The sequence below is a fragment of the Hetaerina americana genome, unplaced genomic scaffold (assembly GCF_022747635.1).
Source record: "Hetaerina americana unplaced genomic scaffold, ioHetAmer1.1.p SCAF_3, whole genome shotgun sequence".
Taxonomy (NCBI): Eukaryota; Metazoa; Arthropoda; class Insecta; order Odonata; family Calopterygidae; genus Hetaerina; species Hetaerina americana.
In genome coordinates, this window is record NW_027286874.1 from 79,599,996 (window position 1) to 79,627,627 (window position 27,632).

The 27,632-nt window shown below is 35.6% G+C and overlaps 1 protein-coding gene across 2 annotated transcripts in view; it reads left to right on the top strand.

Moving 5' to 3' along the window:
- Window positions 1-27,632, top strand: part of Ucp4A (Uncoupling protein 4A) — a 49,107-nt gene that overhangs the window by 3,256 nt on the left and 18,219 nt on the right. For both annotated transcript variants that reach the window (XM_071587965.1, XM_071587964.1), the window contains exons 3-5: window positions 5,056-5,135; window positions 7,362-7,549; window positions 9,897-10,019. In XM_071587965.1, coding sequence (XP_071444066.1) covers window positions 5,056-5,135; window positions 7,362-7,549; window positions 9,897-10,019 — 391 coding nt within the window. The remainder of the gene's footprint in view (window positions 1-5,055; window positions 5,136-7,361; window positions 7,550-9,896; window positions 10,020-27,632) is intronic.

Sequence of the window (27,632 nt, forward strand, 5' to 3'; positions counted from 1 at the left end):
GGGTATAACGTTGAAGAAATGACATTTTGATGCATGTTTGGGAATTATCATATTTCGAGTCAATAATAAATTTGGGAATGAAAGAATGGATAATATTTTGGAATAAAACTTTCTTGTGGGATTTGGAATTTAACTTTCTGTAACACAAGGGCTATGTAATAAGTATTTTATCCCCCCCATGAAGAAAAGTGAGAGTATCCCCTCAGTTCTTAGTAAATTTGTATGCGTAGTAAATGTGGCAACATATCGGAGGAGAAATAATGGCTAAGGGTAAAATTGGCATTATAGAGTTTTATTTGAGTTAATATTCAGGTAGACAGAACTGCACTTTTTGGGTCAGTACATCTATGCATGAAAAGTTTATAATCAGAAAATGGAATGGTAGGACAGGGAAAATTAGCTGGAAGATCAGTAACTATAATTTAAAATCTACTGTGCCACTCCCTGAACCCTGATTAACACCAAATTAGAGTAACAAGACTTTTATTCCTTTCCAAGATTTTGCATATGATTATTGAGGTATGATTAAATTAGTTTAAATGCATAATGTTGTCTATCACAGTGATTAAATTTATTTAATGGTACATATACCTTAGGTTTAGGAAAATGTGGGAGGAAGATTCTATGAGGAAGGAATCTGACCAGAAGACGTAGTGAGATCAGTGTAGTTCCTATTCCGAAAAAGGTAAAGGCTACATTATCTCAGGACTACAGAACAATAAGTTTGATTTCACAAACAGCTTAAGTGGTTCTCAGGATCAACAAAAGAATCAAGAGCAGGGCAAATAATTACTTAAGGGATGATCAGTTTTGGTTTAGGAAAGGGAGAGGCACGAGCAATGCTATTGCAGTAATGAGATCACTAATGGAGAGGAATATAGAATACATTCAGGACATATTTGTCTCTTTCATAGATTTTGAAAAGGCCTTTGATAGAGTGAATTGGGAAAAACTAATGAGTATATTTCAGAAAAAAAGGAATAGATAGAAGGGACAGGAGGCTAATCCGCAACCTGTACATGTCTCAGACTGCTGAGGTGCGAGTGGGGAACAGAGAGTCCGGATAGGCAGTGTTAGGAATAGATGGAAGGTAGATTCGTCCATTATCACTGGTACTGTTAAACACATATGTAGAGGAAATGATTAAAGAGGCATGAGAAGAACTGCAGGTAGGTATGAAAATTGGTGGCGAATTCGTAAAATCAGTTATATTTGCTGATGACCAAGCTATAGCTTATCAGTCAACCATGGGGTTGTAAGCATTGGAGAGAGAATAGGAAATTTAGTGCGATAGATTAGGAATGGGAATCAATATAAATAAAACAAAGGTCATGGGGTTTTCCAGGAAGAAAAAGACTTGAGTAAAATGTTAAAATGGGATGGCAGAAAATAGGGCTGGTGGAGCATTTTATGTTTCTTGTAAGTGTTTTGGGACCAAAATGGCCAAAGTTGTAGGGGCATAAGGAGAAGAATTACCTTAGTCAAAAAGCTGTCACAAGAAGGAGGGAATTGATGCCTGGACATAAAGTAAAAATGATAAGAAAAGGCTTGTTAAAACTTTGATATGGAGCGTGGCTACGTACAGCACGGAAGCATGGTCATTGAAGCAGGATGATAGGCATAGATTGGAGGCTTTTGGAATGTGGAGAAGGATGGAGAAGTGAAGTGGACAGAAAGGGAAGCAAATGAGGAGGTGACTGATATGGTAGGGGAGAAGAGATGATTGTTAGGAGAAATCATAAGGAGACAGGAAAGATGGATGAAAAGCATATTGATTGGCAGGGGTATGTTGAGGGCTGTGATAGAGGGGAGAATGTTAGTTTAGTGAGGAAGGGGCATGTATAGGATAGGAATGTTGGACAGAATGAAGGGAGGAAGGAAGCATATGGAGTTGAAGAGGGGATTGTTGTAGAGTAGGATGTTGGGTTGTTTTGTTAGAAGTGACAAGGTATTTATTCAGTAGTTGTGTCCATCAAAAACCTACCTTAACTGGTAGATAACGAAGAAAAAATGTGTTATCAGCTGGATATCTCAGGGTTCACAATTTAATAACTTGGGAAAATTAGGATGATGCAGTGGCTTATTTACTACCCTGAGGGTTTCGGTTCAAATCCCACTAATGGGAAGATTTTCACTGGTATCTCAATCCCCATTTGGGGTGCTGTGAGGAGAGCTCTTAAAGTAGAGTATGCCACCTGTTGGATAGGACATTGTATTTTGAAACCTGTGGCTCCTCGTGTTACGTGTAAACTAATGCTAATGCTGGGTTTCTGTCTACCCTTCCTCTATCCCCTGAACATCCGCCCCTATCAAATCGCCCATCTATCTCTTATGGTGTGAATGACATTAGCTGTTGGTTGCCGTCTCTAATAACTGCTACTACTTGAATGACTTAGTAAGGCCATATGAAATGTTGAGTACACCTCTTCGGAGACTTTTGATGCAAAGGTTTTGATCAGTCAATTTGATGAGTGACGAAGTTCTTGACTTTCGTAAACAGAAGTTAAATTGAAATTGACCTTACATATTATTACTTCTGATGCTTACTTAATCACATTTATAAATGATTTTATTATACCAAAGTTGGGAATTGTAGAAATAAGACTATAATTGAATGAGATTACATATCAACTTTTTCTAAATGGGACTTCTATGCTAAATTTTCAGATTTATAGTTATAATCTTTTTTATAAAGTCAGAAGTAAACCTGTATAAATTAGAATACTTAGTGGTTTAATACATTCCCAATAGGATGAAGTTATGTTGGCGAAACATTTTTAATTTAAACGAACCTCATCAATCATGGCTTCTTAGCATGTGACCTGGGTGAACAGTGCCACTGCTGCTAGCTGACTAACAAAGTTTTGTTTAGATCATCTGAGGTGGAAGGTAGCCTATGGCTGTATTTGTTAATCTAGCCAAACTCTTTAAATGGTTTTGCGACTATTTACTGAGTTAAGAATAAAATCATTGCCTGCTTTGAATTTTGCAGAGTGCCATTTATGCTTGTATTTCTTCCTTATTTCTTTGGCAGCTATTCATTCATTATCATTTACAGTCATGTTGTCAGGTTTTTTAGATTGGTGAAGCTCATTTATATGATTCCTAAGTAAAGTAAATAAGCATTTGTTTCTGTTGAGATTCTTGAAGCACTTTTAAATACCGATTGAAGGTAAGCATAAAAGTGTTTTAAATTTGAAAAAGCATCAGTATCTTCATCTGTTCGTAGACGATACAATTAAAAAAATCATAGGTCATTTTGAAATTAGGTGTAATAGATGTTATATTTCTTGGTATAGGAATTGATTACACCTCAGGCTGTATTTACTGAATAATAATAATGGTAATGGACGTTTATTATTTTTATGATCCTTCATTAATGTTGGATAAAAATGTTAGTACAAATGTATAGAACAATGTGATGATACTACTAGCAAACTCTTTTTACCAGGAAATTTTGACACAATAATACAATTTCATTTGCAGAATTAGGCATACTTGACATCTTTCTCAAATAAGACATACTAGTGCTTTAATTTCAAGTGGCAGTCTTCCAAGCCATCTTGTTCCCACATTTTTTGATAAATGCTGACTGCTTTTCCTTCTAAGAAGTTATCATGAAATCCAATAAACATCATGTAAATAAAGCCATAAATATTGATAAATCTATAGGTGACACTCCTCTCTACTTCTTATTTCAGGTACTAATTGTAATCATTACCAGGTATATTTATTGTTAGTCTATGAGAAGGATCTGTAACGGGGATCGAGATGGTGCGGGGGCTAACGTACTGGCTTCCCACCCTGAGGGCGCGGGTTCAAATCCCGGCCCTCAGGGTGGGAATTGATAAATCTATAGGTGACAATCCTCTCTACTTCTTATTTCAGGTACTAATTGTAATCATTACCAGTTATATTTATTGTTAGTCTAAGAGAAGGATCTGTAACGGGGATCGAGATGGTGCGGGGGCTAACGTACTGGCTTCCCACCCTGAGGGCGCGGGTTCAAATCCCGGCGGTGTTGAATATTTTTCAGAGGTATCTCGATCCCTACTTGAGGTGCTTTGTGGAGGGCACTTTGAGTGAGTACGCCGTCCGTCGGATGGGACGTTAAGCTGCAGACCCCTTGGCGCCTTTCGTAAAGAGTAGGCTAATGCCGACGCCGTGTTTCTCTCCACCCTTCATCCTTTCCTGTCCTTCCCCTATGGCGCAAATGACCTTAGCTCTCGGTCGCCTCCCCTCAAAACTACTACTACTAGGATCTGTAACTAAAACCTTCCAGCGGCTTTATGAGAAATACATGTTTAGCTCTACCACTTTTTTTAATAAAGCTGATTTACTTTTGTTAAGATCAGGTTTTGCAAATTTTTAATTTTACTGTGACACTTAATTTATTATGAAGTACACTGTTGTTGTTAATTTTGTTTCTTTTGTCATTATAATTTTTCTAAATCTGGTGTAATTGATTAAATTTTCAATTTATTTCTGATAAAATTTATCATAAAATCATAACGTAGTAATCAACCCAAAAGACAGTATGGTAGGTGATTGAGTAGCTTCAGGCATGATGTGATGGAAGTCGAACTTAATGAATAGCTGATTGAAGCACTTTTCCACTTGATAAATTTTTTTAATTTTATGACCGGGTTTCGATGTGATACATCATTATTAGTGATGATGTAATACATCGAAACACGATCGTAAAATCAAAAAATGTTATCAAATGGAAAAGTGCTTTCACCAGTTATTAATTTGGTAGGTGATGGTACAGTTCACCCAGTGCTAAGCTTGACGGTGAGCGAAACTTGCAAATCAGGGTAAGGGGGCCAGATCCTTTCTCTGTGCTGACTGGTTTTCCAGGAAGATCTGTTACTGAAATAATCACACAGCTTGGGTGGAGCTGGGGTGCAGAGAGGCATGCCTGGGAATTAAAAACCCAGGCCCTCTGATCAGTAGTCCAACGTTCTACCCCTGGACCACTGCGACCGATAAAATTATTATATCATATGGAGATTATTATGGATTGGATCGTTAATATATTTATTTTCCCACCAGCTACATACCCTTTGGACCTTACCAAGACACGCCTTCAAGTACAAGGAGAGATAGCAGCAGCTGCTCACGAAAATTTAAATGTAGGTATTTATGCTTTTGTTATAACTCAGTTTTTTAATGAAAATTAGATGTTCCAATGTCAAAAATAAATATTTATTTACTATAGTACTAGTATATGATGTTTGCCTTAGCAAATATCCAGTGCTCATGATTATCCAAATGTAAAATGATGGAAACTAATAATTATTAATAAATATTTGGTAATCCTTATTAAAGTGACAAGAGTCACGGTCATCTTCCCTGATATGTAAATTCTGAAAGATTGAATTATTTTTTGAGGCTTTTCATAATTTCTGTGGCCAGAAGATTAGCACGTTCAATAATGGAATTCTCATGTGGCAGACAAAATTGTCCAGAAAAAGATGGAAGACCTGGTATCTTTGTAATATGATCTATGGGCAAAAAAAATTGTATTATTATTATCATATCGCATTTTCCTTTCCAATTTCTTTATTTGATTTTAACTAAATTGTTCCAGTATAGAATTTTCCATCTAATGTTCCATATTTGAAATTCACTGAGAAAGACTTTTTCTTTTTTTTTTTGCAATTAGTTTTTACTCTTACCTTTATTATGCAATGCCTTTTTTCCATTTGTTCCTGTATGTAATGTCTTGTCAAGTAGTATTTTGAAAAACATCTGTTTTTATCATCTAAGCAATTTTGTTGGGTGTATAATTGTAATGTATTTTTGTTAATTTACTCTGCTATACTACGAGGGTCATCCGGAAAGTAGTACCCGTTCGTGAAATAAAGACACAAAAGTAAATATTAACAAACATAAAAAATTTTATTTGAAAGAGGATACTTTAAACTACTTCTCAACATAATCTCCAAGCAAATTAAGGCATTTGTCATAACGTGTGACAAGTTTCTGTATTCCTGCTGCATAGTCCTTCGCCGCCAGCTCATTGAGATACGCGAGGGACCCATCTTGCACAAATTTTTGCATAATGCAGATGGTGTTTAACAATTTCATGAACAATTGTTCGAGAAACATTGGGAAAATGCTCACAGATGTCATCAATTGTGACGCGCCGATCGTTCCTCACGAATTCGTCAACTGAGCTCACCAGTTGGTCTGTAATGACAGACGGTCTCCCCGAACGCTCATCGTCATGTGTGTTCCCCCTCCCCATGTTGAAGTTGCGACACCACCGCCGAACAGACGACTCGTCCATTACATTGTCTCCATACACCTCCTTTAATTGGCGATGAATATCACATGGGCGAACGTTTCTTGCATTGAGGAATTTAATCACTGCCCTCACTTCACAACTGGCGGCGTTCTCAATTTTTTTAAACATTGTAAACAATCACAGAAACAACACAGGCAATGCTAGCGTCACGCAACTTGGCTCAGAGAAGGCAGACAAGCCACTGAAGCTATCTGACCTCGTCCAGCGGCTACTCGCGTCGTCAGCACTTCATGCGGCACGAACGGGTACTACTTTCCGTATGACCCTCGTACATTATTTTTACATGTGTAATTTGCTTCCTCATGGTAAGTACCAAAAGTAATTGGTACTCTGTCCTCTTCTGAAGCTTTGCAACCAACTATTTACTGTATAAAATTCATGAAGTACATATTCCTTTAGCTCTCTGTCTGCAAAATTTAACCATAAATAGGGAAGTTCTTTAAATTAGCCTTTGCAAGTTTCCAAACAATGCAATTTAATGCCATATGTGACTGCATTCACCTATGGAATTTTCTTTACCATTGGAAAGCCACCTGAAAAATGAAAATCTTAATAAACTTCATGGTTTCCGGCTTGACTTCGTGAAACTTAACTGAGACAGAAAGAAATCTGTTTTTTCTTTCCATAAAATTTCAAGTTACCTGCATGGTGAGCATTTATCTAGTAGTGAAGCCATGGTGAAAGATATGATTTTGAATTTGGTAAGAAACTTATTAGAAGTTCTACCAAGAAAACTTCACTTGAAGCACCTTTAAAGGATCCCCTCCTGAAAAAGAATGAAAAGATTAATAAAGAATGGCTTTACCTTGAGTGTTGCATTGGTGAAGTTAATGTAGTACCAATAAACCCTCTCTACAATGGCGATTGATTGACAGTTTCTAATGGCATTTATACCAGCGTAGACCACATTTTTAGTAGTTTTTGTTGAGCAACAGTTTGTCCTTTGTTGTTATACCTATTTCAAACTGTCAATATTGTTCATCATATTATTGTTAAACCTGTTTCAAATTTTCATTTTATTATTATATCATTGGGTCTCTTTTGATAGGTGCCTCATAGAGGAATGCTGAAAACTGCAGTAGGAATTGCAAAAGAAGAAGGCCTTACAAAACTATGGCAAGGAATAACTCCTGCTTTGTACAGACATGTTATATATTCTGGTATTCGAATCCAAACTTATGAAACCATTCGTGATAAAGTTTTCAAGAGAGATCAGGATGGCTCATATCCATTATGGTAAGTACATGTCATTTATGTGTATTCATGATTATTAGCTATAATGTCATGCCTTATAATGTGGACTTTTGGTAAAGTATTTTGCATTGGAATTCTCATCTCTTAAATTTCTTTCTTCAGAGAAATATCATTACATGGCAATTGGCCTCCCAAAAGTCATCATTGTAATGGTTAAATCTTGGAACTTTGTTGGCTATTGTAAATCACTTTATGCATGCATAGATACGGAAGGCCTCTGTTATATATCTAGACCCTGAAAAGGTTATATGAATGATAAGTAAGCAGGAACGCTTTGAATATATTTTGTTAATCCCAGATACAATTTTTTTGGTCCATCCATAATTGAAACTTATTGCTGTTACATAGTTTGTAGAATGCTGCTGTCTTGTGATTTCAAACTAAATGCCAACACTTATCCTTTTCATTTTTTGTCATTGGTTGAATTTCCAAAAAGTTTCTTTTCCATGATAAAGGTTCCTTTCAATTTGTTCCATTCAATTTCTCATTATGTACTCGACTTTGTTGAACTAGGCAGTAAATTGTTATATTGAATATTTCTTGAATATCCCTTTAATATGTTGTATATACTTTTTGTTTATGTATTCAACTAAACATTGGGGTCCAAGGGGTATCAGGGCAATCAACTACCTGTAAAATCTGGAAAAACTGGAAAAGTCAGAATTTATTTGGGGGGTGGAAAACCTGTCTAGTCAGAAGTCAAGGAGAGAAACACTTAGTGGTCTGGTCTTGTAGTATAACATGTCCATGTAGTCTTCGGGTTTTCACACCACAGTGGATTATTTTGGAACTATTAAATATTTTTTCTTTATCAATCTAGAAGCTTTCCGCATTCCTTTTGTGAAAGTTTTAAGGTGGTTTTGGGAGATATAATATGTTTTTAGCTTGTAAAATTTATTGTTACACCTTGCACAGTCATGGCTGCATAGAATTAAGGGGAATGAGCAAAAAAATGTTTATGCAAAGTGTTTGCTGATAATTTGTTTGATGTACCAAGAAGGTACTGATGGAAGTTCTGACAAAAATCATAGCGAAATCCCAAGTGACTGTAATGAAGATGTAGTAATTACCAAGAAAACTGTTCATGCTCTACCTTTGCAGTATTCCAGTGATTCTGAAGTTGATGACAGTAATGATAACTAATGCGGCAAATGGCAATATTTTAGTTTGGTCAAACAATCACATTATACCTGCTTTAGAAACCAAATATCATGCATGGAATGGTTAATTTATGGTACTTTTAATTTTGATTATGAAAAACACAAATTTTGGCCTGGAAAAGTCAGGAAGTTTTAAAGGCAGAAAGAAATGAAACTCTGGATAGTTTCATCTAAATGAATTCCTAACACCCATAACACCAAGAATCACTCTGGTATAATCATCTACTTAAGTGCAAAGTGTCGTTCTTCTGTTTAATTTTTGTATTCCAGAGATGAGTTGGCTATCCATTCAATAATTTTTTGTCACCATAGGACAGGACCCTAAACAGTATTGCACAGAACATTTTGCATTTATGATAATATGTTTGGAAAGTTGGAAGCAGAATTTTTTTTAATTTGAAAAACTTTCATTTATGAAAAATTTAGCTTGATTAGACACTGCAATTGCATTTCCTACTCTAGTAGCATCTAGATTTCCAAAATTACTTCTTTAATTTAATGGTCTTTTAGGCAATGATGCCCTGATAGAACACCATTGAGATTAGTTTGTGCTTAAGGTTATGGTTATGCCAACATCCTGTGTTATATCATATAAGTTGGTGTAATATCTTAGGAATGACTTAAGATGGGATTATACAAAATTTTACATAGCAGGTTTATTTAGCAGAGCACTTGAAGTTCACAGCTATTCATTTAAGACTGCTCTTTTCAAATGTCAAAGTATTCTAACACGAACGAAAAACTATCCAACTATTATGCAAATAACTTCAAAATCAAGAAAAAATCTACCGGGGCATATTTTAGGCATTGCTCTTATACATTACGTTTAATTTTTATGTAAACAGACCTATATTGCTAGTAAATTGCAATTCATCATCCCCAACATGCTAATAATTTTGGACACTATTACAGGCATGGTAAGAATTGACCGAGAAATATCAGTCTTGGTATGCATATTTCACAGTTGCTCTTGCAATCATGTTAAAATTTGTGTAGTTTTATACAAAGGTTAGGTTTTGAAGCAGTTGCCTGATATTCTGTGTAAGATTAGTATATACTGATCTGCGTCTTTGCAGAGAATTCTGAAAATCTGGCTACTGTGAAACTTAAACTTGAAAGGAAATTCATTTTCTGGCTTCACCTGCTTCATATGTTATTTCAATTTTCAGGAAATCAGCGTTGGGAGGGGCCACAGCCGGTGCAATTGCTCAATTTGCTGCAAGTCCAACTGACTTGGTCAAAGTTCAAATACAGATGGAAGGGAAACGAAAACTCCTTGGAAAACCACCTAGGTAACTCCCACTGTCTTTGATTAAAAGTATTCTAATATTATACTTTTTATATGAAATCTAGTCTTATGGATTTTCAAAATACTTCCCAAAATTATGGTATCTACTAATATGTTTTGTAGGATATGGCATTTTTTGGTGGAATTAATAGTAAATTATTATGCCAACTTGCTTTTATTAATTATACACAAATAATGTTTTATATACCCATTTAATGAAATTTATGAGAACGACTTGGAACATTATAAGCATTCAAGTGAAACCTATCATATGCCTCACTATTTGCATTTCTTCATCGTCCTCAGTTGCTTAATTTACCATAAGTAACATACTTTAAGCAGTATTTATTTAATATTGACTTAAGTTCCTGTTATCTTGCTGGATTTACTCAGTATTGATTTTATGTACTTCTGTAAGAATTTCTTAGACATAAAATGCAGTAGAAAATGCACCCACCTGCTAACTCTTAAGGTCACAGGTTTGGGACATGTCTGGGATATGGGTGCTATGTGATTCCAAGACATTTGATCATAATCAGGCTTGTCAAGATTCCAGGGTGAACTATTGTGATTGAAAAACTAGAAAATAACATCGTGTGATGTTTCAGAATAGTCCAGGTTTTTCCCACTGCATTGATTCAATAACCTTGCATTCATGTAAAGCTTACACTGTTTTACACATTTGATATTACTATGTTCCACAGCTGTTAGTTACCAACAAATACTCCCACAAATAGAATATGGTTTTGACTCTGCCACTAATAAATTCAACATTTACAAATCCTCCCTCTTTCCATTAATAAATTTCAAAAGTAATTTAAAACTAGTCTTAAAAATTAATGTACACCTCCAATATCTGCCCCACTGCATTATATGGCAGTGAGATCTGGGCTGCTTCCCTCTCGGCAACTGAAATCAAAAAAACTTCAGATCACACAAAATAAAATCGTAAGATCAATTGCAGCAGCTCCCCAGTTTTACAGGGGTGATCAACTGCACTGCGAACTGGACACCTATCTTATAAATGAATTTCTAGTAATTCAAGCCAAAAGATTTGAATCCTCCCTTACAAAACATCCAAACCCTCTCTTCTCCTCCCTGTGGTACCTTAACATTGACCCCAATTTCCATCCACTTCAATCAATCCTCTCCTCCACCAGCAATTTCCTCTGAAAAAGACACAAAGTTAAAATCTATGAAAAAATCATTCACCTGTGCCAACTCAAATTCAGCAGTCTCATACCATCCCCAATTCCCCTCCGATTGACCCCCCCGCCATGTACCTAAATATGCCAACCCACTAGAACCAGATTATATCTCACTCCACTTTCATTTTATAAACCTTTCCACACATAAAAAAAACACAGTAATCAACCCGAAGGTCGGTTTAGTAGGTGATGGTAGAGATCACCCAGTACTAAGCCCTATACGGCGTGTGGAAACTCACACATCAGGGTAGGGGGGCCAGTTCCTTTCCCTGTGCCAGTTATGGTTTCCCAGGAAGACCTGGTACCCGAAAAATCACTTTAGCTTGGGTGGAGCTGCATGTGTCCAGAGTGCCTTGGCCGGGAATCGAACCCGGGACCCTCTGGTCCGCAGCCCAACGCTCTACCCACTGGACTACCGCGACCCACCTTTCCACACATAAACCTGAAAAAATAACCCGATAACAAGATTTTCCCCATAACTTCCTTTGCCACCTTATAAAGTCCATGCTTCGATATGGTCCAATAGAAACTATTCCCTATCCTTCCCTCCCCTGACCGGCCCACATATTTTTCTTAGGAGCTGCCACAATGGGAAAGCTGATGAGGGATAGTAAAAAAGGGACAAAAATCTCGCACACAAAGAGAAAGAGAGAGAGATCATCCCAGATAAGGTGGTCACTAGCGAGAGTAGTGACTGACATGGCCGTCCTCCTGGGCTTTGATTACCTTCCTTTCCTTACCTCTTCAGGCTATTACAAATAAATGAATCAGCCAACACTTTCCTTACAACCTACCTCAATGGCAGAGCTGAAGAGGAAAATTAAAAAAGGGTTCATTAAACCCTGTAACAAAGAGATGTAGAGATAGATTAACTGTCACCAAGTAATTCAATGATGTTGAATTATTTCTTTCAGTTAACTTTTTCAAAATGGCAAAATCTCTAAGTTTGTGTATAAAAATATTGCAAAAATGATCAAATTACATACATTAATTTTTGTTATTATAGTAGTAAATTATAATTATGTTGTATATTAATGAAAGCACTAATTTTATTAAAAATTATGTTTTTATGCGTACATAACTACCTCCTTACACACTTAGATAACTAGACCTATAATACAAATTAAATTCAGCTACAGCTGTTGAGATAAATTGGTCCAGTAGAGCCATGAATGTTTTTCAGTAAATTGCTGCTGTGAAATTCAATGGTCTCATATTATTTATTTAAGAGAAAACTTTAAAAGAACATCAGTTAGTTTTTTGCACTCATTTTCCATTATTCAAGGCAAAATCTATTTTCCTGGTACCTATAGATAACTGCTAGGATGTGTAACATGATATGATTTCACACTAGGCACGTAACATCAAAAATACAATATTTCCCAAATCATAAGACAGGTGCATGAGATGCAAAGATTATTCTGGTTAGAAATTATGAAAAATCCTTGGATCAGACAGAAAAGGATCAAAGTACTTTGATGTTGCATTTAATAAGAAGAAAATTGAACATCACTGGGCCAAAATGCCTTTAAGGTTCCTTTTGTCCATGTTCTGAAGCGTAATTCATGAATTCAAGTTTAAATGAATTCTGTTTGACAATCTTCTCTCTCAAGACCCCATTGCATTATAATCATTTTAAACTTTAATGGGGCACTTAGTTTTTGTTATTATTTTGATAATATCAAAATTTGCATCAATAGCAACTATTTTCTGTGCATTCATGACATTCTAATGCTACTTAAGGTTGATTGCCTGTTGACTCCGAGTTTATCGAGAGTGATATAATGTATGTATGTATTAGCAAAGGGGTGACATCCCTGTTAGCCCAACATGTTCGAAGTTCTGCAGCAGCGCCTCTTATGAAATGAAACTAAACACCCTATATTGTATACGAGGGCGGCTCAATAAGTACCCGAGTTAGAAATGAAGAAAACATTTTTTTTATTTTTCAACATAGCCCCCTTTTAGAAAGATGCACTTTCTCCCAACGTTCCTGCCATTTTTTAACCCCTCCAAAAAATAGGATTTGTCAAACTCTCCAAAATAAGCCTCTGTCTCAGTGATAACTTCCTCGTTTGAGCTAAATTTTTTCCCGCGAGCCATTTCTTTATGTTAGGGAATAAGAAAAAGTTGCAGGGAGCCAGATCAGGTGAATACAGGAGGTGCAGCAGCAATTCATAACATAGTTCATGCAGTTTGATGGTCGAAGTTGACAGCCGGATCAGCTTGTTGTCCACCGTGAGCAATCGCGGCACCCATCTAGCTGACAATTTTTCATCGCCAACTTATCATGTAAAATATTAATTGCCATTTCGGTCGACACACCCACGGCCTCTGCTACTTTGTGCACTTTTGTTCGTCGATCAGCGAGAATCATGACGTGGACTTTTTGAATTATTTCCTCGGTAACCACGTCGGCCGGGCATCCTGGTCGCTCCTCATCAAAAACATATGTTTGCCCGCGTTTAAATTTGTTGAACCAATATCTAACTGTGGTCATAGATGACGAAATGTCCCTGTAAACAGCATCCAACTTTGCTTTTATCTCTTTGCATTTCTTCCCATCCAAAAACAAAAAGCGATTTACCGAATGATACTGCTCTTTTTCCATCTTAGCGAAAATCACCAAACACGTCTTACTCGAATGGTTGCCAAATCCAAACTAACCTTTAAATCAGTCTGAAATTTGTTTCACCGTCGTTTCATAGATGGCAGCACACAATGATAACATAAACTTCCCTCAGGAACACCCTTTGTCGTCAAACACGGGTACTTATTTAACTACCCACATACATAAATGATTTATTTGGAAATTTTTCACAGAAGCACTTTCAACGAAATATTAAAAACTCAGTTGCTTACTACTGAGTGAAAAGTGATATTATCAAAATTTGGGATAAAGGTAACCATTTTATAGGCTTAATATGGGAAAAAATTCTTAATAGTAAGTATTTTTCCGGCTAATCAGCCTGCGCTTGTAGACCGAAGTTATGCCCATGTATCCCCTGCCCATGAAACACAGGCTGATTTTTGAGCACATTTGGAAGTAAAAAAAGTGTGCCTTATAGGCTAGGGAAATATAGTGAGTTTTTTATTAACTTTTTTTACAGTAGGGGTCATGAGAACAAGCCCTTCCACTATGTCAAGGTTGTAGTCAGTTTGTAGGGCCATGTGGCTTAATTTGATAATTTATCTCTCTGTCACCTATTCTTTAAAACATTTGTTTTATTATTAAGTCCTTAAGATATCTTCCAGCTAAGGAGAACCTTTGAAATTTAACTTTAGACAAGAAATGCAAATCTAAAGGAGATACATAAAAAAGATTCAAGATTAGTATAGTCTGAATGGTTTGAAGATTTTCCAAAACTTTAATTAACAATTATGCCATCTATGTACATTGCTTCACCAATGAAGTTTTGCCATTTCCTAGGTTTGAAGATAAATGAGATTTTGCCCTAATGTTTGAGTTTTGTTTTTCATTTCTAATAATTTATTTGCATCATTAATACATTGAGCTCAAATATTTGATGTTGGTAGCTGCGATGCCATGTTCTGGAGAGAAAATTCCTGGATAAAATTTTCAGTAACGTTCAGACTCATATCCATTAATGACTTTTGAAATAATTTCTTAATTTCTGGGTGCATTAGTCCCATAGATAAACTTCTAACATACTGATCCTGGGTTTGGTTCTGGGTGATGTTATTGGGCCCCCTGAGCTTCTATTTACCTGCCACTGCTAGGGTGTGTGGCAGAGGTCATTATACACTAATCATGTGACATCAAATATCAAGTCGCCCTCAATTTTTAGTTAAAATATATTAGTGTAAAAATTTCTGGATTTATTTTGTTTGGCATGGAAATGTGATCATTGAAGCAGGATAATATGTGTAAATCAAAGGATTTTGAAATGTGGGTGTGGAGAATGATGGAAAAAATGAAGTGGGCAGAAAAGAAAACAAATGAGGGAGCTCTAGGCATGGTGAGGGAGGAGAGTGGACTCCCGGGAGAAGTCCAAAGTGAGCAGGAAAGATGCAGTATTCAGAACACTCTTCAAATCGAATTTGCGCATCTGCAAAATTGCATGCAAACAGACGACTCGATGACAAAGGAACTACCTATGAACATGAAAAGGTTAATGTTATGAATTAAGTCTAGTTACCGCTGTATGGATAAATAGGTCCAACAATGCTGGGCATATCTGGGCATATTTATGTATAATGTGTATGGGATGAAGATTCTATGTCATGGATCAAATGGTGATTTCCAGTTTTGGATAACAGGAATTTTATATTTAACAGTTTTATTAAAAGTAAAACAGTTTATTATATTTTTGCCAATTTTGATGCAATGGAAGTAATATTTTACTGATTGGTTTTGTTAGTCTTATATTTTATTTACTTTTGTTACTCTTATAAGTTTGAAAATTATAGTATAAACATTTATAATTATATTTATTAATATGTATTAAGAAAAATATATTATGAAGGTAATTTGAAAACTTCTCGAAATGGAATAGAAATAAATGACTTACCTCAGTGAGCATTTTTTTATTTTTCAATATCGTCTCCCTTTACACTAATGTACTTAGTCCAATGATGTTCCAATCTCTTGATCCCATCTAAAAAATTAGGTATCTTTAGCCCTTCAAAATAACTGTCTACTTGGGCTGTTAGTTCTTTGTTTGAAGAGAATCTCCGTCTACCAAGAATAGCTGAGCTTGAGAAAGAAATGGAAATCTGATGGAGCCAAATAAGGCGGGTGTGACAACAATTCATGTCTTAGTTCACGTATTTTTGCCACAGTTACGACTCTTTTGAATGGGCGTGCATTTTTGTGATAAAAGATGACTTTCTTCCTTGCCGACTTGGGCCTTTTTTGTGTATCTTTTGCTGTAGTCGGTCCAGGTTGGTTAGAATAGTATTGCCCTGTAATTGTTTGACCAGTGGGAAGATAATCTATCTGCAGAATCCCTTTTGAATCCCAGAAAACTGAAGCCATCACCTTACTGGTCGACCATATTGCCTTTGCTTTTTTTTGGTGATGATGAATTAACATGTTTCCACTGCTTTGACTGTTGTTTTATCTCTGGGGTATAGTAGTAGGCCCAAGTTCCATCTGTGGTCACAAACAGGCACAGAAAATATCCTTGGTTGCTCTTAAAATGGGTCAAATATTGAGGGAAATTTCCATTCTGATGCATTTTTGATCCTGCGTCAAGATATGTGGCACCCATCTAGCAGATAATTTTATCATATCCTATTCCACGGTTAAAACTTGATATGCCCATTCAGATGACATCATTACAGCTTCAGCAATATCTTGCACTTTTAATGGCAATCTTTCATGACCATATTATAAACTTTTGCAATTATTTATGGGGTACTGGCACATTTTAGCCAACTACTATACAGGTCATCATTTCAGCTGTCTAGACCTAACTGAAACTCATTTGTATCCTTGGAAACTGTTGAATATGGAGAAGCTGAGTCTCCCAGAGTATTCTGAAAGTTGACATGAATTTCCTTTGCTCTCTTACCTTTCTTTACGAAGTATTTAATCACTGCTCGAATCTCAATTTTTTCCATCTTCACTAATCACTTCATGGGAACAATAACATAGAGGCTTCCATGCCACATCTCTTCCCAGAGCACTGACACAATATGTGTTTACTCATAAAGGATTACCTATTACTACGCAAGAAACTCATTGTGCTAGAACCTTAAAAACTGTTCTCATACATACCGACAATAAATATTCTAATATTGTGTGAACTTAGTTTTTAGGAAATAGTATGCTCCAGTAGTTTGCATTGGGGTATGCTAGATAAGCTCTGCTTGCCATTGCTTCATTAAAATGTCAGCACCAAGAATTTTGTGCTGCAGTTGCGGGCTACTTGCTCCAAGCTGCAAACGATGACCCAGGTTTTCTAAATTAGGTCATAACTGGAGAGGAGTCACGGGTATATGCCTATGATCCTGAAACAATAGCCCAATCATATCAACAGTCAGTTGACAAGATAAAGGAGAATTTAACAAGGCAGCTTATAACCATTCTGAAAAAGGACTTTACTGATTGTAAAATGGTGGAGACGGTGGGATATGTGTGTCAGGTCCCAAGGGGAATACTTTAAAGGGGACTAAGGCCTCATTGTTCTAGGTAGGCTATTTTTCTCAAAATAGTGCATGGCTGGATACCTTCCGGACAGACTTCATATGCTCAAATGAACAATATTAAGCTTCTGTTGTAATCAAAATGAATTATCATTGGCTACGATTGTATAATCAGCATGGCGATTAGGTTGATTGGAGTGACCTGCACTCGCATTTGAAGCTTAGTGGAACTCTTCATCCAGAAAGATCCAGTAGCCACCTGTTCGAGTCACAGAAGTGGATTTGATACCATTTCATCACTGGTCACTTTTGGCAGATTTCCACGGATGAATAAAGGCCCCTTGCCTTCTATTTCCTAACTTTCACCTCAGTTTTAAGCTTTGCTCTCAAAAAGTCTGCCACCTCATGATAATCGGTACTTAGGTTTAAGTTCTATGACTATGAATATGGAATATTTTTTAAGGTATCTTGACGTATTACTAATAGACAATTGCTCTTTGCACTTCCCCAGATAAACGCTCTATGTTTCTTGTTTGGGGATATGGTTTAAAACTCTCAGCATCTGTTCAACCTATCTAATGGTTGTAAATATGAGCAGTATATGCTGGAGAAATGATGAACATAAGTAACTCTGTTAAAATTTTTTTGAGTAATGCTTTGTTGTGATCATGTGTTTTCACAGGGTTTGTTAAAGCATCATTCTCCAAATTAACAGGACAACTTTGAGGCAGGTTTGCTTTTAATGCTGCTTGCTTTTAATGAGAAATCTTAATCTACTTGATTACATTATGATGATTCCCTGACTGTGCCCTTCCAAATATGATCACATCTTAGCATGTGTGAGCCGCACAGTGGACATAATTGGAAGAAGATTATCTTTGTCTCATCTTAGAGGCATTGTTTAAATCTGTTGCAACATTCAATTGCACCTTTTATAATGCATGGAGGAGTTCAGTCTGCAGGGATTGCATCTTTATATTTTCAACACACTCCAACTGACTACTTTTTAAAGCATGCACAATTTTTCCAAGTTCTGCTTGATTTGTAATGATAGAGTAAAGCTTATACATAACGAATTTGGCAGGAAGAGAGCACTTAGCAATCTTTACATCGATGTATTAATTCATTAGATTGATTCAATGCATTCACAGTAGATTTGGTCAAACTGACGCAATGCGTATGAAATTGTGACAAACAGCAGGACACATGGTTAATTACATTATTTTTGTCAAAAACTTAAGAGCAAATGGTGCGCCATTCTGTCCCTGTCCGGTACCTTATTCCATCATCTGTAGAGACCTGAGATCCCCTGTGCTCTCCCTCTCGATCTCATTCTCAATGCCAATGCCTACAATACAGACTGGCTGGCTGAGATTATGCATTGTGTGCACCACTAACTAACGTTTACCATTACATAGGGATTTCTGGGAAGTAAGCCATGACATCAATTGCTTAAGAATGTAAAATCTAGGCACTGCTGCTGCATAAATACCAGGAAGCCCATATTTTAGCAGTAAAAAGGCATAATGAAGTGTACTGGTTAACACTCTTCAATAGGAAGAGTATTAAATTACTGAGTAAACTTCAGACAATTTTTCATTTTATTTAAACTTTATGATTTGATTAAGGTTCTTGGGAAATGAGATGATAGTTTATAGCATTCATTAGAAAAAATGCTCATTATTAAAATAGTAATGGCATGAAATTTAATTTCATTGCAGAAGAATTATTGTAGCACTAACTCTGTAAATTTAAATTAATCTTTAACATTTCGTTATTGATAAAAGACATTCAATTTATCTTCAATGATCGTTTGTAGCATGGAGTTACATAATTAAAAATATCCGCTAGAGTGATTCATAAACTTGTAATATTCTGAATAAAATGATAGTTGATCAGTTATTTCAATCTTATCTTAATAATTCTTTTGTTGGAATGTCCAATTGAAGGATTGAGCTTATTTTTCTTTAGTGTCAACAAAATTTAGTTAGGATGCTAAATTTATGCCTTACCTCGGTAATTTATTGCATATGTGTTGTTAATGCATAATTCAAGTGGTAGTTCATGTTTTTAATAACTAAAGAAAAATGCAATGATGGTAAGCCAATAAATAAATATAATTGGTATTTTAATGCAACAATTTCAGAGCGTAAAAATCATTCGCCTTGACTGGGACTCGAACCCAGATCCCTCAATATCCGGTCGAGTGCTTTAGCCACTTAAGCTATCGAGGCATCCTCTTAAACTCTGAAATTTTGGGGCTTTTAAAGGAACTAGATGTTATGACGAAATACCGTACATACAATGTCACATGCATTCGTAGTCGTGCGCGAGGCGCCACTGTCCACGAGGTTAAAGCCAACTTTAAGCACGTATGGTGTTTTCCCTTTGACAAATTCCAAAGAAACTGCGGGAGATGCCGCAACAGTAACTTTTAACGGAGTCATCCGCTAATGTGCATTTTAATGCAACAATTTCAGAGCGTAAAAATCATTCGCCTTGACTGGGACTCGAACCCAGATCCCTCAATATCCGACACTCGAGCAAACAAAAGCTCGACAAAAACTCGACAAAAGCACTCGACCGGATATTGAGGGATCTGGGTTCGAGTCCCAGTCAAGGCGAATGATTTTTACGCTCTGAAATTGTTGCATTAAAATGCACATTAGCGGATGACTCTGTTAAAAGTTACTGTTGCGGCATCTCCCACAGTTTCTTTGGAATAATTGGTATTTATGACATTCTAAGGCAGTGTACAAATTGTGGGTTTTAATCTTTGGCAATCAACTTTGTCTTCACCAATGTACTGTTAATATCTTGATAGGACTTATTGTATAGCTAAGGCCAGTTCCAATTTATATTACCAGGGGTGGATGGATATAGAGTCTGGCCTAGAGTCAAGGGGAGAGAGGCTGTTGCATGTTAGTTTGTGTATTTGTTTACTTAATGGATGAGAGTCAGCGTGTCATTTACTTTGTTTTGAGGTGATGAAAGGTTTTTGACATGTTTTTCATGAAAACATCTGTTGATTCTTATTCAAGTTCAGTGCCTGACTCTTCTTAGGTTTTTATCCAATTTAGGATAGGTTTTAGATAGACAGTGGGACCACACAATGCTCATAAGAACTGAATAACATTACACAAAATAGCCTTTGGCCCTTAATAAATGTTACAGTAACTCCTTCTTTAGCTCTGCATACCTTATACCTTTATTCCAATAAAAATGTCTAATCTTTCCTCCCCCTTCACTTGCTTAGCATTTTCCGCTCTCATCACCATCTTCAGCATCCCATTGCTTCTCAATAACCCCCAGCATTTACTTGTCTACGTTCATTTTATTTCTTCCATTCATCTTCATACCCAAATCCAAGTCTTCCAATCCATGCTTATCACATTTCATCAATGACCAATTACATTTTCAGTATTAGCTGTTTGATTATAGGAGAGAATTTCCTGTATATTTATTGGCAGTGTTGTGTTGGTGGCATATAGTTCTGATATGCTAGGCCTAACCCAGGAGAAAATGCTACCATGTATTCAAGAAGTTCTCTCAGGTTTCCCACCGGGTCAGGTTGCAGTACACCGACGTTTCGAAGGCTGACTCTACCATTGTCTTCAGGGTGAAGTGACTTCACCCTGAAGACAATGGCAGAGTCAGCCTTCGAAACGTCAGTGTATTGCAACCTGACCCAGTGGGAAACCCAAGAGAACTTCTTGAATACCATACACTGGGAAAACCTGAGATCCTTCAATGCTACCCTGGACCACTGGTATTCTTTATGACTTCTGTGTGAATCTATTTTTCAAAAATCAGTAATGCTTTAATGCTCAATGGATACATGCATAACTCATTATGGTTTGAATTTTTTCAGATTAAAATCTTTAGCAATAAATGTCTTTTAGAGAGAGGTAATGTTTTTGCAATTCATTGTGACAACTGAAGCATTATCATAGACAAAAAAGTTGTGGTGAAATGTTGTAATTGGGTTTTTGTCATGATATGTTAGTTGAGGTATAATGCTATATTTGGCAACAGAAAATTCCTTATTCAGTAATTTTGGATGACATAGCTACTTTTATATCATGATGAATCTGGGTCCTTTTTTAATGCATTTACCTTTTGTTTAATGTATGTGTAAGTTATAAAAAGGTTAGATTCTTAAGTAAATGCAATAAATGTGTAAACATAAAACCAATTTAATTCTGTAATTTTATTTCTGTATTCAGTGAAAGTTACATTTTTTCAAAACCCATATCTAGTGTGGAGTATTTGTCATGTATTCTCTGATTCCAGCTGGATAGTAAACTGGCTGTGTTACCAATTGTTTCTCACTTCTTGTAGATTTTTCTTGGTTAACTTTGTCTTATATGCAAAAAAATATGGGTATCTTTTGAATGATTATTGATTGCTCTTATAAGATCAATATTTTAGCAGCTCCTATATATTCACTTATTCCTAAGATGTGTTTTGGCCACTCTCACCTAGTGTCCTCATCACAAAAGTTTCACTATTCCGATAGATTTTAGCATAAAATTTTTTCATCCAGATTTGAAAAGCAGAAGACATCTTTTCTTTAATATAAAGAGCTGGCAGAATATACTTTGGAGGCACAATTTTTAACTCAGAAGAATTTTTGACCCAGCAGTATGTACAGCATTTTTTGAATGGTGATAGATAGAACTCTGATAATGATAAGAAATAGCTGGTACCTCAGACTTTTATATTTGTGTGACCTGACTTACATCATTGACACACATAAAAAGAGACGTTTCAGGCATGATATGGTGGAATATCATATTAATTAAAAATTGGCAATTTTCCACAACATAAAATTTAATGTGACCGATTTCAATGTAACTACATCATCATCACCTGATGATGATGTAGTTACATTGAAACCAGTTGCATTAAATTTTATTTTGTGGAAAATGCCAATTTTTAATTAATAGTTGACACACAATATGTCAAATGCATATAGTTTGTTAATTATACCATTTGTGCATTTGGGTGTAGATTAAAGAGGATGATATAAATACTGAATCCAGACAACACCAGTAGTGCAGCTTTTTCAGAGAAAAGTTTGTATTAGTTTGTTGATGGAGTAATTCATATTTGTTATACACTCCTATAAATAGACATACTCCCTTCTTGGACAATCTCGCAATCACAAGGGAATTTAGATTTTGGGTTCTCTATATGAACAGCATAATAATAAATTTCATTTGCCCAAAGATTATATTACAAAATACCAGGTGGATGGTGTATGTACCTGATGTGAGGTACTTTGAAATCCAGTGTATGGTTAGCATCAGCAATTCAAATTTTTCTCTCACTTTTCAAACAAACTTATTAATTCTCTAATTTCCTAGACACTAAAATGCTGTTAATACATATCCAGTTTAGCATTTTTCATTGTATTTAATCGAATAAATTTTGCATTTCAATACCATCTTCTAGACCATAGACAGGTAAACATTTTATTGCTGGATTTCTACTGCATCTGTGATTCTCACCCTTAGGGAAAATGTATTAAACTTTGTTTAAGCAGTGTTAAATTAAAGATTGGTTGTATATAAGAAGTAGAAGTGAATTCAGATCATAATTTTGCACTAATGAAGCGTAATTTCAAATTCAAGAGGGTAAAACCGGGAATACTTATGATTGAATGGAATGTAGAAGCATTAACCAGAATAAAAAGATAGGATACCAGGAGACTGTTGAATACATTATGAGTGAGGACAAGGAGTGGAGTGGTGGGTCCTGTGTAAGGTAAAAGGTAACATATCATAAAGGCTGTTTAAGCCAAAAATGAAATGTTAGGAACAGGAAATAATGTGAAATAATTTATAGGAAAAGGACAAGGAAACCATGGATAACTGACGAGTTAAATGGAAAGATAGGCAAGAGAAGGAAATGGATGAATGTAAACACAGAGCCAGGAAAAAATGAATAAAGAGAATAATAATAAACTGAATCGTGGAAACTAATGGGGCAAAAGAAGTGTGGAGGAGGAAACAGTGCAAGGACATGAAAAGTTTACAACGGAAGGGTGAAATGAGTGCAGGGTATAGAAGAAGAAAAGATCCAACAGGAATGCATAACTGATAGTAGCACTTTTCCACTTGATAAAATTTATTTTATAACCAGGTTTCGATGTATTACATCATCATCGGGTAACAAAATGAAGTTTTGTGCCGTCTTATCTACATTTAACATTCTGGAAGGAGGAGAGTGGATGTGGTAGGAAATGGGGGAGGGAGGGAAAGAGAGGTGGGAAAGAAGGGCGGAGCAAGGAGATAAGGGGGAGAAAGAGAAGGGAGATGCCGAAACATTGAAACCCGGTCGTAAAATAAATTTTATCGAGTGGAAAAGTGCTACGATCAGTTATTCATTATGTTAAACTTCCACCATATCATGCCTGAAGCTACTCAATTTGATCTATCAGGAAAAAGAAAGAGACAACTTGTGCACAATATTAAAGATACCATAGAATAATTACTAATTGAGCCTGGAAAGATTCAAAAGAGATGGAAAAAATAGATTGAGGATTTATATGGTAAAGAAATGAAGCCAGGCCTAGGATATTAGGCCAAGTTTAGACATGTAAAGAGAATATTTCTTAGATGGAGGCAGTTTATGACCATCCATACTTGATTGCGAAAAGAAAGGGCATTAAATGAATTGAAATGAAATAAGCCTGTGGTAATAGATAGCATTCTCACAGAATAACTTAAAGGTTGATGAAAACATAGACGGAAGAGTTATTATGGATTTATTCATAGTGTATATGAGGGAGGAATTTGACCAGATGATTTCATCAGATTTGTTGTGTCTAATTACAAAAAAGGAAAAGGCAACTGTATGTAGGGACTATAGAATAATACATTTAATTTCATTTAAATAACAAGTTATTACCAATGCTTTTCAACTTATATGTAGAGGATATGGTAAAAATGACATTGAAGGAACTGGAAATGGTAATGAGAGTTGGTGGGGAATTCATAAAATCAGTTAGATTTTCAGATAATCAAGCTTTAGTTAGCTAGTAAACCAATAAGTTATAGACATTGCTGAGGACATTAGAAAAGCTGTGTGATAGGTATGGATGAAAATCAATGTAAGCAAAACAAAGGTTTGGGGGATTTTGAGAGAGGAAAGTTAAGTTGAACATCAAAATAGGATGAGGGTGAAAAATAAGAGAAATTTTACACTTCCACTCACTTTTAATGTTCTACGACCATGGTTTCGATGCTGCGCATTATCATCAGGTACAATATAACGAAATTTTTCAACTTATATAGTCAGGTGCCAAGAGGGGAGTAAGGTAGGGGAAGTAAGGTGTACTTTACCTTTCCACACATCAAAAGTATGTGGAAGTGTAAAGTTTCTCTTATTTTTTTACCCTCATCATGAAGGAATTCCATAAAGTTAAGCCTGAAACTGTTAACTTGATCAAAATAGGAGGCCACAGGTAGAACAGTTAATGTATCTTGGAAGCGTCTTGGACCAAGATGGTCATAGTATTTCAGGTAAAAGAAGAAGAATTGCATTAGGTGAAGAAGTTTTCACTACAAGGGAATAGCTGAAAAGAATTTTAAATAAGGAAGTCAAGAAACAACACATGGGTAACAATGATCAGTATGAAGAGACTACCTTAGAGATAGTAAGGAATTGAAGAACAGTTTATTGTCATATAGGGTGTCAGGTTTTGTGTTATTAGGTCAGGCTAAGAAATGTAGGAGATATGTGCAGTCTGTGTCCATTGAAAACCTACCTCAAATCATAATGCTAGAAAAGTTAAAGGTTAATATAAAGATAAATTACACATCCCGTTGAATTTCTATCGTCTTGCAAACAAATCTGAACTTGCTCACTGACTATTCACAATTACTACAGTAGCCATGTTACTTCATTCTGAGGCAGTCGTAATGGAGGTTAAATGTATTAGGTGTTTTGTCTCAAGTAGTTAGCTCACTGGCAGTAGGAATCAAATTGACAAATATTTGAATTTCCAAATTTGTAATCAGTATAATTGTGTTTAAATATGGTGCCTATCACATTTCTGATAAATGCAAATTTCAAGGTAGATAAAATAATTGTCCTGCATTAACTGATTTTCAATTCTAAACATAGAAATATAATTTAATATATTAATTTAAAATTTTTATAACACAATTTAATTTTACAGAATCCTAGTAAGCCATTAATAAACCTTTAAGTCAGAGAGCCCCTGAATTATGATTTTTCAACCTCCAATTGATATTTCAGGTTCATTTAGGTTTAGATAGAGGCTTTATATGTTGTTGTTAGATAGAGGTTGTTAAATTGAACAAACAATGGTTATATTGCCCAATAACTGTGTTATTATTCTTTTTCTCAAATGCAGGATTTGACTGGATGCATTGAAACATTGGATGTGTAGGTAACAATTGTTGTGTTCCTAAATGGTTATATTAGAACTTACATTTATGCTTTAAAAACCCATTAGTATGTTTCTTAAAATAAAATTTTATGTTCTTAACATACATCCTCAGAATATAAGGTAGACGAAGGTTTATTTAATCAGTAGAAATTTACTCTTGTAAAGGGGATTGGAGAACTCACTTCAGTAACAATTTTCTGAGTGGATCTCAAAATATTGAAGTAATGGCACCCCTCTTGACCTTCAGTCATTATATAACATAACTAAAGCCCCTTATCTACTAAGTCCATGGCTGAAGCATAATTCCTCTCTTGTTGATGTAGCTGTCACATGAAACAGTTATCTGTTGTCTTTTTCCCTATAACCTAATGAGTTATAACCCTGCGGGAATTGGAAAAGTTTTACTTTTAGTTAGCCCCGTCTCTCACTGGAGTTCTGTTAAAGCTGTAGCCATCATTTGGTTTCATTTTCATAAACAATGTAAGCAACAAACATTTGTTAATTTTGAAAAATGGAAAAGAGTTTCTGTGATGATTGAACTAAAAGGCTTAACGCTAAAGGAGATGAAAGCCAAGTTGGATGAAGTTCATGACATGTCAGCAGTGTTTCAGACTGTTTACAATTGAGTTAATGAGTTTAAACATGGTTGTACATCCGCAAATGTTGAACATTTGGGATGTCAAGTGAAAGTTACTCAAAAATGTTTCACAAAATCCACAATATGGTTTTCAGTGATCGACAGATCAAAGTTTGTGAGATAGTTAAGGCTACAGGCATATTGCATAGTACAGTGTTTTCAATTTTGCATGAAAATAGAATGTGAAAACAATCTCGATAGGATATTGGTACCTCGTTTGCTCTCTGTTGAGAAGAAATACAATTATGAGATTGATTCGGAGGCTGGTTTGGTGCTCTTCCATTGCCATCCTGATGAATATCTGCATCCATACACATTGGACAAAACAATGATACGTTAATACACTCCAGAGACAAAGAAGTTGTTGAAACAGTGGATTGCTAAAGGCAATCTGGCTCTGAAAAGGCGAAGATGGTGAAATTGGCTGACAAAATGATGGCCATGGTTTTTTGAGATGCGCAAGGAGTTATCTGCATTGAATACTTGCAAAAAGGACAAACTATAAATAGAAAGTATGATGCATTGTTATTTCATCGTTAGAGTGAAGACATCCAGAAAAAACACCCTCATTTGGCAAAGAAAAAAATTTTATTCCATCAAGGCAATGTACAGATTTTTTTCCCAAATGTGAAAAAAATGGCTTGGTAGAAATGGTTCATGTCAAACAAGGAGTCCATCACTAACACAAATGATAATTTTGAGGACCTTCCGAAATCTTACTTTTTGAACAGCTTGAAAAAGTTGGAGAAATGATTGGTAAAGTGTCCAGGGTTAAAAGGAGATCACATTGAAAAATTGAAAAACCTACCCAGATAATTCATTTTTTTTCCTAAGGATTTATTAAAAGACCCTCATAACTCCCATAAAATAATCCTATGGATCCACTTCTCTAGCTTGTTATATCCAATACAGTTATGGCATTATTTTATGTGGAACTAGTATAATGTGGAAATTCCAATTAAAATTTAATAAAAACATATAGTTTGAAAGAATGAGTTTCTACCGCCAACAGTATTTTTTCACCAGCCACACCTTGATTAATAGAATGACAATTGAGTGAAGGAGCCGATGATTTTCTGTTCTCACTGTTCTCTTTATCCTAGTTCATTTCAGTGACCTTCTGAGTCAAGTTATGGGGCTGTAGTAAATAGCAATTTTTTTGTCAATCAAGTTTTCAAGCAGGATTTTTGGAATTATGATAATTTTTAGATTTGGCAATAAAAATTGATGATTCCAGTT